At 38.6% G+C, this 19062-nt stretch overlaps 2 protein-coding genes across 2 annotated transcripts; both read left to right on the top strand.

Moving 5' to 3' along the window:
• The first annotated feature begins 4918 nt into the window (after nucleotides 1-4918).
• LOC133420778 (uncharacterized) lies at nucleotides 4919-9879 on the top strand. The gene is made up of 8 exons (XM_061710605.1): nucleotides 4919-5100; nucleotides 5979-6082; nucleotides 6167-6632; nucleotides 6719-6811; nucleotides 6899-6935; nucleotides 7243-7314; nucleotides 7398-8771; nucleotides 9258-9879. Exons 1-8 carry the CDS (start codon nucleotides 5002-5004, stop codon nucleotides 9530-9532), a joined length of 2520 nt encoding a protein of 839 aa, XP_061566589.1. The 5' UTR covers nucleotides 4919-5001; the 3' UTR covers nucleotides 9533-9879.
• Nucleotides 9880-10927: 1048 nt separating this feature from the next.
• nudt21 (nudix hydrolase 21) lies at nucleotides 10928-17770 on the top strand. Its single transcript, XM_061710615.1, has 7 exons — nucleotides 10928-11195; nucleotides 12545-12745; nucleotides 12836-12899; nucleotides 12987-13076; nucleotides 16363-16438; nucleotides 16576-16690; nucleotides 17335-17770. The coding sequence occupies exons 1-7, from the start codon at nucleotides 11077-11079 to the stop codon at nucleotides 17354-17356; spliced, it is 687 nt and encodes a 228-aa protein (XP_061566599.1). The 5' UTR covers nucleotides 10928-11076; the 3' UTR covers nucleotides 17357-17770.
• The last annotated feature ends 1292 nt before the right edge of the window (nucleotides 17771-19062 follow it).

Raw genomic sequence — 19062 nt, forward strand, 5'->3', positions numbered from 1 at the left:
TTAAGGCGCATGCGCACATGGGGGACCCGGGGGAGGAAAGGGGCGGGGTCGATGCGCCGCCCCGCCAGAATGGCGCCAGATTTGAACTGGGGTGTGGGCGTGGCCACCGGAAACAGACCGATGATCAGCAAAACCAAAACACCCTACACAAGTATTGTTGTTCATGTATCCATGTTCTTTTTGTTTTTTTTGTGTTTCACTCATAGTGACATGTACCATCTTATTTGCTCAGGAGTCAATATAATATAAGTTGTAAAAACAATATCCCATGCACACTGACACACACTTATTTTTTGTCTTTATTCTCTATTATTTATATATTGCTTTATTAGTTTGCCATCACTTTTGTGTAGTTTTACTTTCTGTTTTTTGTATGTTAATCTTGACATGAAATTTTAATATCTTCGGTGGAGGCTTCAAATAAGCCCATTGGGTTTTTTGCCTCTTCCTGCACCTATAGTGTTTATCATTGATATTTCCTGTATATTTAAAAAAAACTGTGCAAAACAATAAACTAAACTAAACTAAACTAAACCCTCAGAATCAGAATCAGGGGTCAGGGGCCGGATTCACAAAACATTCTTAAGAAAAAAAATCTTCACAAATTACACAAAGAGCCTGTTAACTAACACTAATCTGGGGCCAGATTCACCAATATGTTCTTAAGAACGATCTTAAGAAATGTCTTAAGATCTAAAATTAAGAAGTTCATAAGGAAGTTCTTAAGTGAAATTCCTAAATATTTTCTTAAGAACTGTAATTTATTACGAATTTCTTATTTTTCCTACTTAAGAACTTCTTAAAATATGTCATTGCATTATACGCGCCAACAAACAACATTTATACAGGTAGTTTGCGTCTTAACCGTCAGTCACTCACTAAACGTGGAGAAGGAGAAAAAGAGATGGAGGAACTTTTCAAGGTTATGGTGGATGAGATTAATGTGCGAAAAAAACTACTATTGGGGAAAATTAAAAATAATTAACTACCACGCTAAATAACATGCTAACAAACAGTTAACAGGCTCTTTGTGTAATTAATTACAAAGTATATCCTCAAACTATGACCTACTAGTCTAAACTTGTCTAAAATGTGTTGAAAAAGGTGATATTAGAGGCTTACCTTTTCACAGAAGAAATTTTAAGACAGGTCAAGGTTGTATTAAAGTTAAGAAAAAAGTCAAGAACAAATTTGAGAACTTTTATTTCAAGAATACCATTTATTCTTAAGTTTTTTCTTAAGAAGAAAGTTGAGAAAATACTTAAGACTTTTTTTTTTCTTCTTAAGACCGAAAAAAATAACACTTAAGAAGATTTTTTTTTAAAGAATGTTTTGTGAATCCCCAGGTTTCTAAAAAGAACTCCCCCCAAAGTCAAGGAAACTCATTAAATTGATCAATAACATTTATCCAACCGCTGAATTTTTGAGACAAAGATTTAATTCTGAAGTCGACCCCTGTGCTTTTTGTAATGAATCTGAAGAATCGCCTGATCATATGTTTCTATTGTGTCCTGTCTCACAAACGTTTTGGCGTGAAATTAGAAATTGGCTATCTTTAAAAATGAACGACATCCCAAAATTAGAAATCTCAAATATTATTTTTTACATAGATACAATTGACAAATCAGTGTCTCACTTGGTTAATGTCATTCTATTACTGGCTAAATATCATATACACTGTTGTAAGTGGAGAAAAATGAAGCCCTCTTTCCAATGTTTTTTAAATAATTTAAAATGTTTTTTGTCTCTATAAAAAAAATTAAGTCAAATAACTGCAAAAAAAATGATTAGTATTATCAAAGTATCTTTTATTTTAACCTATTTCTGAAATGTCGATGCTATTTGCCTTAAAATGCCTTACTGTTTTTGTTATTAATTTTATTTATGTTTACCTTATTGTTTGTGTGTATGTCTCTTCTTCATGATACCTCCCAAAATATGATCTATTTTTCTTATATTGGATTGTATTTCCTCCACAGGCAGTTTGTATAAATGTGTGTTTTTGTTTATAAATTGTGTTCAATAAAAAAAAGGTTTATAACAATAAACCCATCTATGTTTTGTCGTGGATTTTTTTCATGATTTTTTTTTACTCAATTCATGATTGAGCTGATAAGTGTGTCACGTTATGGTTGGCGAGCAATTCACAAAGTCGACCACAAGGGGGCGGTGTAGTCGGTACGTTGACACAGGCACATGTCACGGTTGATCAACTTAATAGAGTGAACAGATGGTGATGTAATGGCTAACTTCAGCATATTAAATCACTCGGAATTAAAGGCGAGTTGCTACCCTTTATCAATCATGGCCTGTCAAGTTAAAACCGCAAGAGAAAGAAAGATCCACCCAGATGACAAAGTATGTCGGCCAAACAAGACACATCTGCCACTTTCCTGTGGCTCACTTGTGGCATTGAGTCGAGGTGGGTGCCAAAAATCAGCCACACATCCACCAAACATGGACTATATTTGGATTTTTTATTTTTATTTTTGGAGGTTCGATCAGTCACAACACTTACTTCAACGCATGTCAAAGCTGACTTGACATTTCGTTCACAACCACAACATAGGCTACTGTATGTCATCTCTCACATTAGATCCAGCTTTTGACCTTTGGGCCACTTCTAGCCCTTTTTAATACTTGACTGCACCATAATATGATACGTTTTGCAGAATGTTTTGAAAGATGTAAAATAAAGTAATTTCAATGAATGTTGGCTTTGGTGATATCAAAAAAAGATATATTGGATTTGAGTGTGGAAGGAAACATTTATTGCAATCTATCCTTCTGGGAGGGATTCTGGTTTGTAACACTCACCTTTTATATCCAGGCTATGAATTAAATAACTGCATTGTGGTACTCAGAATTTTTTTATAGTGTTTATTTTTAATCCATTTTTCAGTCTGTTTGATTATTTCAGTTTAGTTTTAGTTAGTTTAAAAAGCGCATCAGTAGTTTTATTTTTAAATATTGGTTATAGTCTTAGTTTATTTGTTGAGGAATTGATTTACAGATGTTGGAATGAAAAATCTAAGATGAAAGAATCCCATAAACAATGCCATACAGATCAAAAATCTGTTATTCTTTCCTTTGAGTAATTATAACTGGAAAAAAATAATTAGTAATTGGAAAAATGAATTTTACTTTCAATTCTTTCAGTTTTTTTAGTTAGTTTTGCGATGTGATTTTAATTTTTATTTATTTTTTCTTTAATAAAAATGTTTATCTTTTTCTATTATTTCAGTTAATAGGGGACATTGTTAGCAGCGATTCATCTCCGGCCCCGGGCATCGTGGTCAGGGAGCCAGGTTTACAGGTAAGCTACAGTTATAACAATCACAAACACACACTGTCAGCAAGAAAGTGTGAGTTTGTTCTCCAGGCTCACATGTACCGGTACACAATACGCACAGGTTTTGAGATATGCACTTGGTTATGTTTTGGAATTTCATCCCCTTGCTTTTCTTAAGAAAAGCTGGACAGTGGGGTTTTTTTTTTCTGAAATTGTTATCTCATCCCTGTGATATACCTGACAAACTGTGAAGGACTGCACTGCTTTTTGCCCAAAGGGGCCTGGGATAGGCTCCAGCAGACACCCACGACCCTAAACAGGAATAAGCAGGTATAAATAATGGATGGATGGATGGAAAGAAGGACAAGCTATAATTAACATATATGTGTTCATAACATAAAGATATATAAAGTGAAGCTTCAGAAAACAGCATCACATGTGATGTAACTTGCTCCTTTGTTGCAGGTCATCACTAAAAGAGCTGATATCACATTAGTGTGTGGAAAGCCTAAACATGCAGGATAAACAAGAGTTAAACATTATTCCTGAGTTGTAATGCTGGTTTGAGCATTAATCACCCCATAAGAAAGCAGTCCACATAAACCTTCCCCAAAACATGTAAACTGTTTTAGACAGGCTTAATAAAGAAATACGATCATATACAAATTGTGTATTTCAATATTTTGAGTACATATTTTGACTTGTCACATATTTTATCAGGGGAATCAGTGTTGTAAAATACATGTGGTACTGTGCAGAGGTGTGCTAAAGTCTCTGACACCACTAGTCTCACTGTTTTATCAAAGTTTAGATGACCATCCATAATGATATTTAAGTCTCCATAAGATGCAAACAGAACATTAATTTCTAACATTAGAGTTACAAAGATTTATCAGTTGGCTGATTATTGGCCATTTTCAATAACTGACATGGGTCATAAAAAAGCCCATGTCGATCAACCTCAAAAAAATGTGTAAACAAAATAAGACTACACAATAATCAGACCTGAGAGAGCTGAAAATACATCTGGATGTCATTACAAATTTGATAAACCCACAATGATAGGGGTGCATGAAACATTCACAGTAGAAGCTGGTGTTTTGTTTTTTGTCCCATATTTTATGGTTTCTGAACAAATTATGCAGTTGATTATCTTGTCTCAGCCATCCTCCCTGGGTCATCTCTCACAGTTTACCCGAGTTCTGGTGATGTGCTGTTTTGACATTTACTAGTAAACTGTGTAGTTGTGCCGTTTTTTTCTGCAAAAACAGAACACACCAGGCTGGCCTCCCAGTTACAGCATCAGACCATCTTTTCTGCATTTGAAATAAATTATTAATTTGTTACATAACCAACAGAACATTTTGTACATTAGTGTGTCTTGAAGAGGAGGTATCAGAGTCAATGTGTAGTGATGAGGGGCAGGATGCATGTATGTAGCAAATGTCAGGGTGTGGTGACTTTATCCTTGTTTCTATGCCTCTTCTTATTTTATCACCATCGCTTTCCACTGGTTTTTCCTCTCGGAGATGGGAGGGGGCAGAGAAAGGCGAGGTTCTGTTGTCAGATCTGTCAGTCTAGCCAGCTTGGCCCCTCCCACCTCAGTGGAAGCATTACATACTGCTGGTGCTCATGTTCTTAGCAACGGTGCCTCAGCAACAGAGCCACGGCAACAGAGCTCCACGGCAACAGCGTGCCGTGTCTCCCCAATGGAGCTGCCATTGGGCGGACCAGCTCTCAGGCACTACACCCAGAGCAGGCCGAGACCTCACCGACAAAAACTGAACTATCGTCCCAGCAGACCGCAGGTACTGTGCAGGAGGATCAGAGGGGTTTGGTAAAAAAATGGAGTGTGAGGGAAAGGATGTGTGTATGAGGAGGGAAAATGCAAGAGAGAGTGAGAGAAGAGATGTGCAATAGGGTACGGAGGGGAGAGGCAGGGGGAAGGGAAAGGATGGATGGGGAGTGCTGTGAAAGATGCTCGGTCCCTGCTCGAATAAGGTTGTCACATTCTACCGGTCACTGGCTCTATTTTCTGCCTGCGTGACCATGACATTAATGAGAGCAGGTGGTAGTTTTGTCTGATTTGCCTTTTCTGGCTCCTATTGGAAGAAAAGGGTGATGACATTTAATTCTTTCATATATTTCAAAATGTAGAGTCTGTGTGATGCATGTTCCTACTGAGCCAATAATGTTGTCACAGAGCAAATAGGCTGTAGAAGCACAGTCTCTCCCTTGGAGACAGAAATCCTGCAATTCCCCCGACAGGATAGCATGTAATGGTGACTTCTGCTTAATCTGTGTTCTGCAGTCTCCTGACTTTCATTGTTACTTGTGGACACAGATATGATCATGGTAATGCAAAATTGTGTAGCTGCACCTCTGATATCACATTACCTTTATTGGCAAAATTAGTTATCGTGCTCTCATTCTGCATGTGAAATCCGGTGACAACACCCCCCTCCCAATATATGTTACCGAGCAACCGACTCCCAGAGGCCTGGTTCGTGGCATAAATGGATGAGAGAATTAAACCAAAATACACATTTACAGGCAGGAGGAACATTGGTGTGTGGGTACTGAAAGCGATCATTGCGTAACGTAAACTTACATGTCACGCAAGCTGCTCTTCATCAACAGTTTGATCTTTGGTGTCTGTTTTTTTGTGTATGTACGGGCTAATTAGGAGACAATAATTGAGAGTGAAAATGAAGTCCTCGAGCTCATGGGGCGAGTGGATGAGGGAGTTGAGGAGTTTTTTACAAAGAGAGTACTTCCCCCAGATACACTGTGAGTAGCTGACAATCTATAGTGAATAGATTTAGGTAAAGCAAGAGCAACTAGACATTGAATGATATTATTATTTTCATATAGGAACAAACAAGATGAGGACACTATCACAGTACAAGAAGTGGCTCCTGCCAGCTCTGTCCCTTGTCCACCACCGACAAAAACACTCAGGAGGAAGCTTGGCGATTTCTTTACACTAAAGAAGAGGCGAGGTTTGAAATCAGAGACGAGCCAGGAGGGGCGTCCCAAAAAAGCCTCCATCGCTGATCTCATTCGCCCTCTCAGGGAGGTTGCCAGGTCAGAGAAAGACAAAGATAAGGACCGGGTAAAGGAGCATGACAAGGAAAATGAAAAAGGCAAAGCGAAGGAGCATCCCAGTGCTGTCACGGGAGAGTCGGCCGTTCAGGAGACACCTGTTACTGGTGATGTACCGCTGAGGGGCGAGACGGTGCCTCCCCGCCGGGCTCTCCGAGAGGGGAAATCCCAGTCGCTCATTTTGCTGTCAGGATCAGCTGCAACAGGGACGACCAATGCCAGAAATGCAGCCAAGGTCAGTGTCACTATAGATAAAATGTTGTGAGTCTTTATAGACGTACAGATATATTGAAAAAAGCACATGGGTGTTGCTGATTTCAGAAACAGTTTGAAGGCCAACATAGCTTTGAGCAGAAACTGCATCTCATGCTTCAGCGTATTGGAGTTTCCAAACCTCAGCAAGGAGGAACACAGGTGAGTGACTGTTTGTGTCCGAGTTTTGGCATCTATACTGTTCAAGTCCTTAAGAGTGGAGTGAAAGTACTTCTTTCATTCTTGTAGAGTCAAGAGGGAGAGATGAAAAAGGCAGAGTCTGAAGGTATGTCATCTCATCTGTGTGATGTGTAATACGTTTACATTTATCTTCACTTCAGTTTATAATAAATTAAATTTGATTAATATTTCAAGTTGAATGATTTGTATTAAAAGGATAGACTTGTTCATGTGAATCAGGTTTCCATTAAAAAATCAAATATAGCAGGCACAGTGATAATACATTTAGCTGTCTCACTTTATAACAGAAGCAAAGTTGGAGTGTAATTCCTCAAAATATTATTATTTTGAGGAATCATTATTATTATTATTATTATTATTATTAAAATAAGATGTAAATCTTTGTGATTCAGGTACCATTATTGACAGTAATTCTGAGCCCCCTCCTACTTTCTCAAAACCTCGAACAATGTCTGCGTCTTCAGGTAAAACACAGCTAATTATTGACTTTGTCATGTGTAAATTTAAAAATCAACTCAATCAATCATTGTTTTTTTTTCCTCTTTAGACACAAGGCATCAAATCCGAGCCAGTGTGTCAGCACACGAGGCAGCTGGGAAGCCTGCTCTTCCTCCAAAACCAGTAATCAAACCAGGTCCACCCCCCACAACATCTGGTCGTAATACACCTGAGAACGAGCTAGCCCAGATACAGGAAGCAGAGCAGCCCACGCCCACCAAACTCAGTCCGGATGCAGCTCCGTCAGCTCCTGCTGCCCCTGCTTTTACTGCTACCGTCCCTCCTTCTGTACCGACAATCTCAAACTCAGTCCCTGACTCAGCCAGTGCTACAGTTTCCCCGTCAAATACTGTAGCTCCTGCTGACACAGATATATGCACTAACTCAGTTAAACCCACTGCAGCAGCTACAACACCCACGAGTGGTACAGCACTAGAAAGCAAAGCGTCTATCCCCAGCCCTAGTGCTCCTACCTCTGAACCAGCCACCTCCACCTTCCCAAGTACCACCACACCAACACAGCCTCCCAGCACCATCTCACTTTCTGCCATCTCTGTCACCTCCACCTCAGAAACAATATCCACAACTTCTATCACCACCCAGGAAGCTGTTTGTGCTCCCAGTAGTCAATGTTCAGTTTCCACGTCAACAAATCTGTCACTGAATGGTGCTCTCTCAGTTAATGCTGCTCCAACATCCAGAAACGTTACAGATATTTCTGACACCACCACAGCTTCTTCCCCTTTCACCAGCACATCAGATACCCCATCAAACTTGTCTTCTTCCGTCACTTCAATTTCTGAAACTGGTGATAAAACTACTTCTACACTTGTCTCCAGTAGCTCTGTAAGATTGATTTCTTCAGTACCTAAGACTACATGTTCTCCTAACTCAAGTGATACGATTACAATTTCACATGACATCCCCATTACCGCATCCTCCAGCACTGTCTCTGCAGCCATTTCTACCACAACTTCAACTTCTTCCACCAGTGATAAAACCATCAGCCCAACCTCCAACGGCTGCATGAACTCTGCCTCCCCACCCTCAGCCACACTTAGCCATGTTGATATCTCCATTCCTTCCACTTCTTCCAGTGAATTAAAACCAACAGACACCACTCCCATCACAACTAGTTTAACCCACATAGATGCCATTTCAGTCAGCAATTCAGCAAGTGCTGCTGCAATTAGCTCCCTACAAACAACTGGCTCAGAGCCATGTTCTTCAGACAAAGTCAACGCTTCCCTCACTCCATCTGTCTCTAGCTCACTCCCAAGTGATACATCCGGTGCCACTTCTCACCAGTTGACCAGTTCAGCACTGTCTAATGATAGTTCAGGCCAAGATATGGTATTACAGACGTCCAACGGGGAAAGAGCTGGGGCAGAAAAAGAAGGAAAGCCAACAGGAAAACACATTGGTAAGTTTTAATCTCTGTTCATGTGTGTTACAACCAAAAATGTTATAACGGCCAATAACGTGATAACTGCCAATAATGTAATAACTTTGGCCATTTCAAATGTAATAAAGCCAATAGTGTAATAATGTGCCAATAATGTAATAAAACTTTTGAGTCAATAACGTAATAACCTTTTGCCGATAATGTAATAAGGCATTACATTATGAAAGGTTTTTTTTAATACCAGGCCAATAACGTAATAACCAGCCAATAATGTAATGCCTTATTACATTATCTGCAAAAAGTTATTACGTTATTGGCTCAAAAGTTTTATTACATTATTGGCACATTATTACACTATTGGCTTTATTACATTTGAAATGGCCAAAATTATTACGTTATTGGCCGTTATTACGTTTTTGGTTGTAACACTGTGTAATATATGCTTTTAAGTAATGTACATGTTGTTAGATTAAATGTTTTGGGTCTTTTGCTTTTCCACTGTAGACGAGGAGCTTCAGATGGTCCAAAACAGCGGATTAGATGAACCCGAGGAGAAGAAAGAAATGTCTAACAATGAGAAAAAGAGTAATGATAGCAATGGTAAACCAGCACTCGACAACTGTAGAGAGACAAGAAAGGAAGCACCGGGAGAAAGTGTGAAAGCTGAAGAAGTCACTCTGAATGAAGCTGAATCAAGCAAAGAAGCTGAGAGAAGCAAAGATGAAGCAGGAAAAGAGGTTCAAAAGCAAGAAGAAACTACACCAGTGATTAATAAGTGAAAATAGAAAAGGTTGCTGAATATGGGACCAACTACTGTGATGCAGGAGAGGCCACAGTAAAGGGTACATGGGGGGTGGGGGGTGGTGGGCGGGGATGATCCATGGCACTTCCTACAGGGACCACCATATCACAGCAGCACACCACAAAGTGTGGGCCACTGGACCAAAGAACTGAGATCCCCTTGGTGTGATGTAATAAACAAATCCAGCAGTGTCCTTGTCCTTTTTTAATTTATGTTTGAGATTTTGCATTGCACGTATGATTATGTATAATAAGAAATCTAACTGTGGTAAAATACACCATGTTTACAATAGATGGATAAGAGACATAATTATGGCTATTAAATGGAATATTCAATTGACTGAGTCGTTTTTTTCAGCTTTTTATGCATGTTATTTCACGCAAAGACATACACACATAGCCTGACTGGCTATACACATATACAGTATACATTTGACACGCAGCTCAGTCGCTAGAGAAGAATATGATTTTATTTATATAGCAGGGTAAGAAAAACATACAAAAAAAATATATGTGTTTGTTTTTTTAGCAGAACTATTTTAGTTAGGTGATTTGATGGCTTTAACCCTAAAGGCTGATTTATGGTTCTGCGGGATGGCATCCCCCCTGAAATAAAAATGGTCAAAATCATCCCCCCTGTAAAAATCATCCCCCCTTTCCATCCCTTATGTCATTTCATCAATGAATGTGGTTTTACTGCTATTTCAACATTTAGGGTCATCACCAGAAAAATAACACCAGAAAAATAACTTATTTGACAATTTTCACCTGTTTCAAGTACATTTTCACTTGAAATAAGTAGAAAAATCTGCCAGTGGGAGAAGATTTATCTTCTCATTACTAGCAAAAACTTATTTCAAGTGAAATTCTACTTGAAACAGGTGAAAATTTTTGTATTTTTCTAGTGACGAGTCTTGTTTTAAGTGTAATGAGATTTTTTTTTACTAAAATGAGACATTTTAACTAGAAATAAGACAAATATTCTTGTTAAGATTTTGAGTTTTTGCAGTGATCCATTTGACTTATCCTGTGAAGGACAGAGGCATATTGATAAGTTCAGAAAACTGTTTTTTATTGTTGTGTTTTGATGTATTTGATGTAAGCCCAGTGGATATTTAAAGCTTACAGAAGGCTGCATTTAACTGCTGCTATGTCATTCCTGCAGTATTTCTGCAGGTGTTTTGGTCACTGCTATTATTTGTAATATATTATATTATTTGTAATCACCACAAATTATCTGTCCCCATATGATAAAATCCACCATCCCCCCTGATTTTCTTTTACAACTCGAGTACTGTAAATAATCGTCCCCCCTTCTTACCAGCAGGTGTCGCTAGTCACGGTCATCCGCCTCAAAAGCTGCAGTATTTTCCCCCGGAAGAGGAAGAACAAGAGTGGACGGCAGAGACGGGAACGGGGAGGAATTATCGCTGTTTCTTTTGTTATTTCGTAAACGTGTTAATTAACTAGCCGGGTATCGCCAGTGGTGCACGTCCAGGGGGATTTAGCGTCGTCGATAAAGATGTCGGTCGTACCTCCCAGCCGCTCGGCCACCGGCTGGCCGCGTCGCGGAGACCAGTTCGGGAGCAAGTACATCAGCGGGCCCGCCAAGCCGCTCACGCTGGAGAGGACCATCAACCTGTGAGTCCAAACCCGGGGCAAACTCACTCTGGCTGCATGCATTCATTCATTCAGGAATAATCCTGCAGCTTTTAGATTGCTCTGAAGCGAAGTGGTTTTGTTTGCTGCAAAAAGCGCGTCTCCCTTCAGGAAAGCAGATGATCAGCGTATAGGCTGATTTATGGTTCCGCGTCACACCACGGTGTGCGTCGCCGCGTACTCTACGCCGTAGGCTACGCCGTCGATTTAACGCAGAACCATAATTCAGCCTTAAGACACAATAGTCTGCAGCGTTGAAGTCTGTTTAAAACAAATAAAAAACCACATGGTTTTGCTTGTTATATTAAACCTTAAATGCAGTTTGATGATTTTCTTATTAATTATTGAGCTGAAAACTTCTGGAATTGGTTTAGTCTGACGAAAACTGCTTTCATGCTTGAATTTCTTTTTCTGTTCTTATCTACGATACACATTAATGTTATCATTATTGACAATTGGTTACTCAAAAAGAGCAACAAACCACATGGTTTTGATTGTTATATTAAACCTTAAATGCAGTTTGATTATTTTCTTATTAATTATTTGGCTGAAATATATAGTAATGTTATCGTTATTGCCAATTGGTTATTCAAAAAGAGGGATTTAACAAAGTGAAATTTTGTTACTTTTATTATTTATGATTAAAGTTTGGCCTTTTTCTTTTTTAAATAGCTTCATAACTCCCCCCCTCCTAGATATCATCTCACCAAAATACACGTTTGAACAAACCACGTGGTTTTGATTGTTATATTAAACCTAAAATACAGTTGAATTATTTTCTTATTAGTTATTGAGCTGAAAACGTCTCAAATTGGTTTAGACCAGGGTTCTCCAACCCTGGTCCTGGAGAGCACCTATCCAGCATGTTTTAGATCTTTCCCTGCTTCAGCACACCATGATACAAGGAGCTGTGTCCACAACAGAACTGTCCGGACCTTGATGACAAGTTAATGACGACCATTGATTAGAATCAGGTGTGTTCATGCAGGGAGACACCTAAAACATGCTGGATAGGTCTCTCCAGGACCGGAGTTGGAGACCCCTGGTTTAGTCTGACCAAAACCGCTTTCATGCTTGAATTTCTTTCTCAGTTCTTATCCATGATAAATATATATTACCGTAATGTTATCATTATCGACAGTTGGTTATTCAAAAAGAGTGATTTAACAAAGTGAAATGTTGTTACTTTTATTATTTATGATTAATGGGTTCAGTTTGAACTCATCCATTAATGAAGTCAATAGCTGGCAGTCTGTTTAATCAATACTTGGCACCAAGTTTGACATTTTTGTTTTTAAATAACTTCATAACCTTTTTTTCCTCCCTCCTAGATATCCTCTCACCAACTACACGTTTGGGACCAAGGAGCCTCTGTATGAGAAGGATGGCTCTGTGGCTGCCAGGTTCCAGCGGATGCGGGAAGAGTTTGATAAGATGGGCATGCGCAGGACAGTGGAGGGTGTTCTCATTGTCCACGAACACAGGTTGCCCCATGTGTTACTACTGCAGCTGGGCACAACTTTCTTCAAACTGTGAGTAGTAAATGCTCAGAGGTTCTTGTGTGAACCAGAAGAGATGACTTTTGCTGCACAGATGCCTGATAGTTTGCTTCTCTACTTCAGGCCTGGTGGAGAGTTAAATCCAGGAGAAGATGAGGTGGAGGGTCTAAAACGCTTGATGACTGAGGTAAACTATGTCATAGTACAGTCTCAACGTCTTGTCTTATGTGTCGAGTATGGAGTTTAAGTTTACTAAATTGTGATTGATTGTTAGATCCTCGGACGTCAGGATGGAGTGAAGCAGGACTGGGTGATTGATGATTGTATCGGCAACTGGTGGCGCCCCAACTTTGAGCCTCCCCAGGTTGGTACACAAAGATGACTGGAAAATAAATAATACAAAAAAAATTAACTTTAAACTAGAGATGCACGATCGATCGGGATCGGCCGATAATGTCCCTATCGGTTTTGATTGGAGTTCTCAAAATAATAACAACAAAACGCCACGTGTGCGTTCCCACACCTCAGACCCAGGTCTCCTAAGGGGGCGTGGCCGTCTCTACGGAGCATCAACACTGAAAATGGCGTCGTTGTTATAGGAGTTTTACAAAGTCCAAAAAGGACAACAAATCTGCAATTTGCTAGCTGTGTGCAAAGGACATACCCTAAAGAGGAATGTTACAGAATAATTTTCAACACAATGAACTTGATAAGACATTTGAAAGTTTCTCACATCAAGGAGTATATTGAGTGTCCAAAGTTGGCTGCTGCTAGGGTAGAGAAAGAAAATGAGCGTGCAGCAACGGTACAGAACGTAACAGAGACCTAACAGCAGCAAAAAAATAAAGAAATACATTACACGGTAATGGATTCATATGCCTTGATCATAAGCCGCTTTCTGTTGTAGAAGACATCGGATTTAAATGTGTCGTTAGCTGATCCACACTATGCGCTGTCGAGTGTTAAATATTTCACTGATTAATGTCCGCCGGCGTTATACCAGACTATGTACAGTCACATCCACAGCCTTATGCAGGACGACAGTCATGTCAGTCGGCTTCACGAGTGACATTTGGATATCTAGTGTGTGAAGAGTTGTGCTTAAAGGAGCATGAGGCAGGATTGAGACAGGATTTATGAAAAAAATTCGTATACGTTTTAAGTTTTCTAGTAATAATGTCAGATGAAGCGTTCCAAACCAAAAAGAATGAGCCCTCTAGTGTATCTCTCCGTTGCCTTGAACAGGCTGTGTGCTGCAAAATGTGCTGCAATTCGGGGCCGGAATTTCCCGCGCTGTCCTGCGGATGTGACGTCACATGACGCTGCATGCACGTTCTCCCCGTTCTCCCGTGCCGGCTTCACTGTTGGCTGCAGTACCCCCGACGGCCGTCGTGGCGCAGGGTGGCGCTATAGAGTCTCATTTCTTAAAAGGAGCCTCATGCTCCTTTAACTCACAAGAGTTTCCTCACACGCGGCGGATGTTATCGCTAAAGCTTTCATAATTCATTTTTATTTTAAGATTTAATTCCTTTTTCCACAGGAAAACTAAGGTTTATAGTTTACAACGTTTATTAACTCTAAGAGAGTGACATGTTGTCTGTGTTGGTGCACTGCACTGCACTGCACATGTTGTGTTGTACACGTAATAATTACCACAGGTAAGCTTAAGCTAGTAAACTACACTTACTCCTTGTAAGCTGAGTCAAAGTCGTCTCTAGAGTGTGAAATATTGCCCTTTGCCTCAGCCTGCAATAAAACAGTCAATTCATGATACTTTCTCATCTCCTCATTTTTATTCATTCATTTTTATCTAATACAATATCAGTGTCGTGTACATGAGACAACAATATTTATGGATTTCACGCCGTGATCGGGATATATCGGGATCGGCACATACTGCTTTTGGTGATCGGCCCTCAAAATCCTGATCGGTGCATCTCTACTTTAAACCAATTGACTTTTATACCATTTTGATAGATATTTTAACTGAAAGCAATGCATATGGTTGGCTCAAGTTAATTTAGTCAGATAAAGATTTGAGCCAGAAGTTTGGAAATATTTACTTGTTCAAAATGAATTGCATAGTTTGGTTATTTCATCTGAGATGCAGATAAATGTATTTCACTTACTGACTTCCACAACATTGCTGATGTGTGGGGTGATGTTAAAATAATAAAATCGTATAAAGCCTGAATATAAACATTCATTAAATTCTATTTATATAGTGTCTATTAAAACCCAAGTTGTCTCTAGACGCTTTCCAGAGAACCAGAACATGATCCCTGAGCAATTATTACATAAACAATAACAGGTAAAAACTCTCAGGTGAAAACCCTTAAGCTAATTAGTGGCACGGTGAAACTCCCTTTTTAAGAGGGAAGAAACCTTGAGCAGGACCTGGATCATAAGGGGGGGCCTCCTGCCGAAGGCCAGCTGGGCAGAGCAGGAAAAGGGAGATTAGACAAAGAATGAAGGACAGAGAACGGAGAGACCTGTTAGGAACATACAGTACTATCAGGTCTTGCAAATATTGCTAAGCCGTTTAGAACTTTATACGCAAGTAAAAACATTTTGGGGACGCCAACACCGGAGAGACGTGGTCTCTCTTGTTTATTACCACCAGCACTCGTGCTGCTGCATTTTGGATCAGCTGGAGCCTATTCAGAAAATTACTTGGACATCCTGCTAACAACACATTACAGTAATGTAGTCTAGAAGATACAAACGCATGAATTAGTTTTTCAGCATCTCACTGGGAGAGGATATTTCTAATCTTTCTGATATTATGGAGATGGAAAAACCAGATTTATATGTTTAAATGGCAAATCCTGATCGAAAACAACACCAAGGTTTCTCACAGTTGCACTGGAAGCCATCGCAACACCATCTAATCCCTTCCTAAGATGCTCTGGACCAAGAATGATAACCTCTGTTTTATCTGAATTTAGTCCTTGATGTCCCTAAGACATGCCTGAAGTTTAACTAACGGTTCTGTTTCATCCGGCTTCATAGACAAATAGAGCTGCGTATCATCAGCATAACAATGAAAGTGTATGCCGTGATTCTGGATTATACTTCCCAATGGCTTCATGTATAAACTGAACGAGATTGGCCCTAGCACTGAACCCTGCGGAACACCATAACAGACCCTCGACTGTTCTGAAGAAACCTCATGTACATGAACAAACTGGAACCTGTCAGATAGATATGATTTAAACCAACCTAGAGCTGTCCCTTTAATCCCAACATGCTCCAACCTGTGCAGTTAAATACCATGTTCTACAGTGTCAAAAGCAGCACTGAAGTCCTGCAGAACGAGTATGGACAGTGATCAATTATCTGAGGCCATAAGGTCATTTGTGACTCGAACAAGTGCTGTTTCTGTGCATGCAGATGTGCAAATTATACCAGAGTTAAGGGAGGTTGTTTGGGCGTTGTCCATTGTGTGTATTATTGTTGGTGACTTCAACAAAATGCAGGTGGTTTATATTTTCTGTTCACCCTAAAGCCAGAAAACAGAATGCATCGGTCATGTTGAAGTCTCATTAGCTCTTTTCTTTACACACTCAAGACCAAAATATCTATTAACGTGTTAAATGTTGTTATTGGCCGAACACTCATGTACTAATCTCAAGCTGTTTGTTTTGTAGTATCCTTATATTCCAGCTCACATCACCAAACCTAAAGAGCATAAAAAACTGTTCCTGGTTCAGCTGCAGGAAAAAGGTCAGTTTTGTTTTTTTTCCACCAATGAAATTAATTTACTTTTAAATTCAATGCATTACAAATTAGCAGAGGTTTGGGGCTTAAAAGGGGGGAACACATGACTGTGGGTTTAACATCTGTGATTGATGTTTCTGCAGCACTGTTTGCTGTTCCCAAGAACTACAAACTGGTGGCAGCACCGTTGTTTGAACTCTACGACAATGCTCCTGGATACGGACCAATCATATCCAGTCTGCCTCAACTGTTGAGCAGGTAAGGTTGACTCCATGCATTTGCCACTACAATGCCATACAATTTGAATATTTTTTTTATCAGTTTTTCCTGTCTTTTAAAATTGCAAATTGTTAATATGTCATGGACCTGATTAGCTGTTTTCTACATGTATCACATTGGATTACAGTCCTCTATTTGATATATTTAATTAATCCTAAAAGTCAATTTTCAAGTGGAGACAATGTGTCAGACGTAAGTAAAAACTCAGTTCATTCAGTTTCATGCAAATTTTAATATTAAACCTTATTTTAAATTGAAAACACCATAAAGAAATTAAAACCAAAAAAGTCAATGGTTTAATTTAGTCTAGTTTTTTTTATTTTTATTTTTTTTGAAATAATTTAATACAACTGCATTGTGGAAAATTGACTATTAAAACTGTGGGTCAGTAAATGGACTGCTTTGATCATCAGCCTGCCTGGCCTACAAAAAAGATGTAAAAAAAATCACACACTAATATTTTGTTGGACCACCTTTAGTTTTGATTTACAGCTTCTGCTTACTGTGACGTTGTTTTTATAAACCTATGCAATGTCACACCACGTATTCTCTCTAGAGCTACAGAAACTAAACTTTTTTTATTTAGTAGTTTTTAATGGTAATACTGTTATTGTTTTTCATAGGTTCAACTTCATCTACAACTAACCCGAGTGAGCAGAAGTGTGTTTGGCTGTCTCTGTGAGCGCAGCCAGAAACATGGTGAAGAGAAGGACTTTCACCTCTGGCTCAACTTTTACAAAAGAAAAGCTTGTCGTGTCAGACATACTGAGAGTCCACAGGGGTGTTTATACTGTTGTCACAAGAAAATGAAAACTTCATGTCTGATTTTTCTTTTCCTTTTTTTTTTTTTTTTTTTTTAACTTGAGAAACTGCAGCTTTTGTAGTGTGCAGGTGTGTATTCCAGTGTGTGTGGGAACTTGATTTTATGTTTGCGTAAAGGATGCCAATGTTTAATTAAACAAAATATTACAGTGCATTTCCTGTTGTTTTAACATGTAACAGTGCTGTTTTTCTTTTTAATAAAGCAGTCTTTTGCGAATGTTTTTTATAAAATTCAAAGAGCTGGTGAGTTTGACTAAGTAATGTTTTATTTTTTTTTTGCTAAGATTTAGCAATTCGAATTTGTTAGATAAGTCTGCGTTTACCAGGTACCATGCACATTTTACACTATCTGCAGAGCTTCACAGATTTGTCCACATCAGAGATGCTGACTTTTTGTTTTTCCTTTATAAGCTAAATTGTCTATTTCCATCCGAGTGTGTAGATTTATGTAATATTTTACTTGATTAAATAATATAGTTTTTACTATAGGAAATGCATTCAAAAGGGAAGTACAGCTATATTGCTGCCAGCAGTGAACTGCAGGATCTAACCATTTACATTAAACTAGAAAAGAAACTAATGTGCTCAAAATTAAAATCTTAAAATGTATAAAAGTGATAAGTGAAGCTTTTGCACAGCATTTTTTTTTTGTTAGTGGAAAGTTTCACACCTCCAGTTCATTGAAGTAGATGCCAAAAGAATTGAAATCCTAAAATATTTTGGTCCTCATTCATAAATAAGTATCTTATTCCTTAATTTGATTTATATATGCCCTTTTGTACATAAAATGTGTTCAAAATCTAACTCATGAGTTTTTGAGGAACATTGGTGCTGCTGTGGGCTAGGCTGCCGATGCTTCATGAAACTCATTTCCAAGTATGTCCATAACTTTAATACCAGGACTTAAGATGGTTAGATAGAGGGATAAATACCAAACAAGAGAAGTGACGGCAATACCAAGAAGAAGCTTGAAAAATGACATACATATATATAAATATATATATATATTTACATACACAGGACTGTCTCAGAAAATTAGAATATTGTGATAAAGTTCTTTATTTTCTGTAATGCAATTAAAAAAAAATGTCATACATTCTGGATTCATTACAAATCAACTGAAATATTGCAAGCCTTTTATTTTAATATTGCTGATTATGGCCTACAGTTTAAGATTAAGATTCCCAGAATATTCTATTTTTTTGAGATAGGATATTTGAGTTTTCTTAAGCTGTAAACCATGATCAGCAATATTAAAATAATAAAAGGCTTGCAATATTTCAGTTGATTTGTAAGGAATCCAGAATGTATGACGTTTTTGTAATGCAGTACAGAAAATCACAATATTCAAATTTTCTGAGACAGTCCTGTATGTGTGTATATGTATATATGTATATGTATATATATATATATATATATATATATATATATATGTATGTCTATGTCTTTGGTTGTGGAGGGTGAAGGCACCAGGGGTGCCACCATAGACATACATGTATATATGTCTATGGATGCCACTGCCAGTTGAG

The sequence above is a fragment of the Cololabis saira genome, chromosome 2 (genome assembly GCF_033807715.1).
Source record: "Cololabis saira isolate AMF1-May2022 chromosome 2, fColSai1.1, whole genome shotgun sequence".
Classification (NCBI taxonomy): Eukaryota; Metazoa; Chordata; class Actinopteri; order Beloniformes; family Belonidae; genus Cololabis; species Cololabis saira.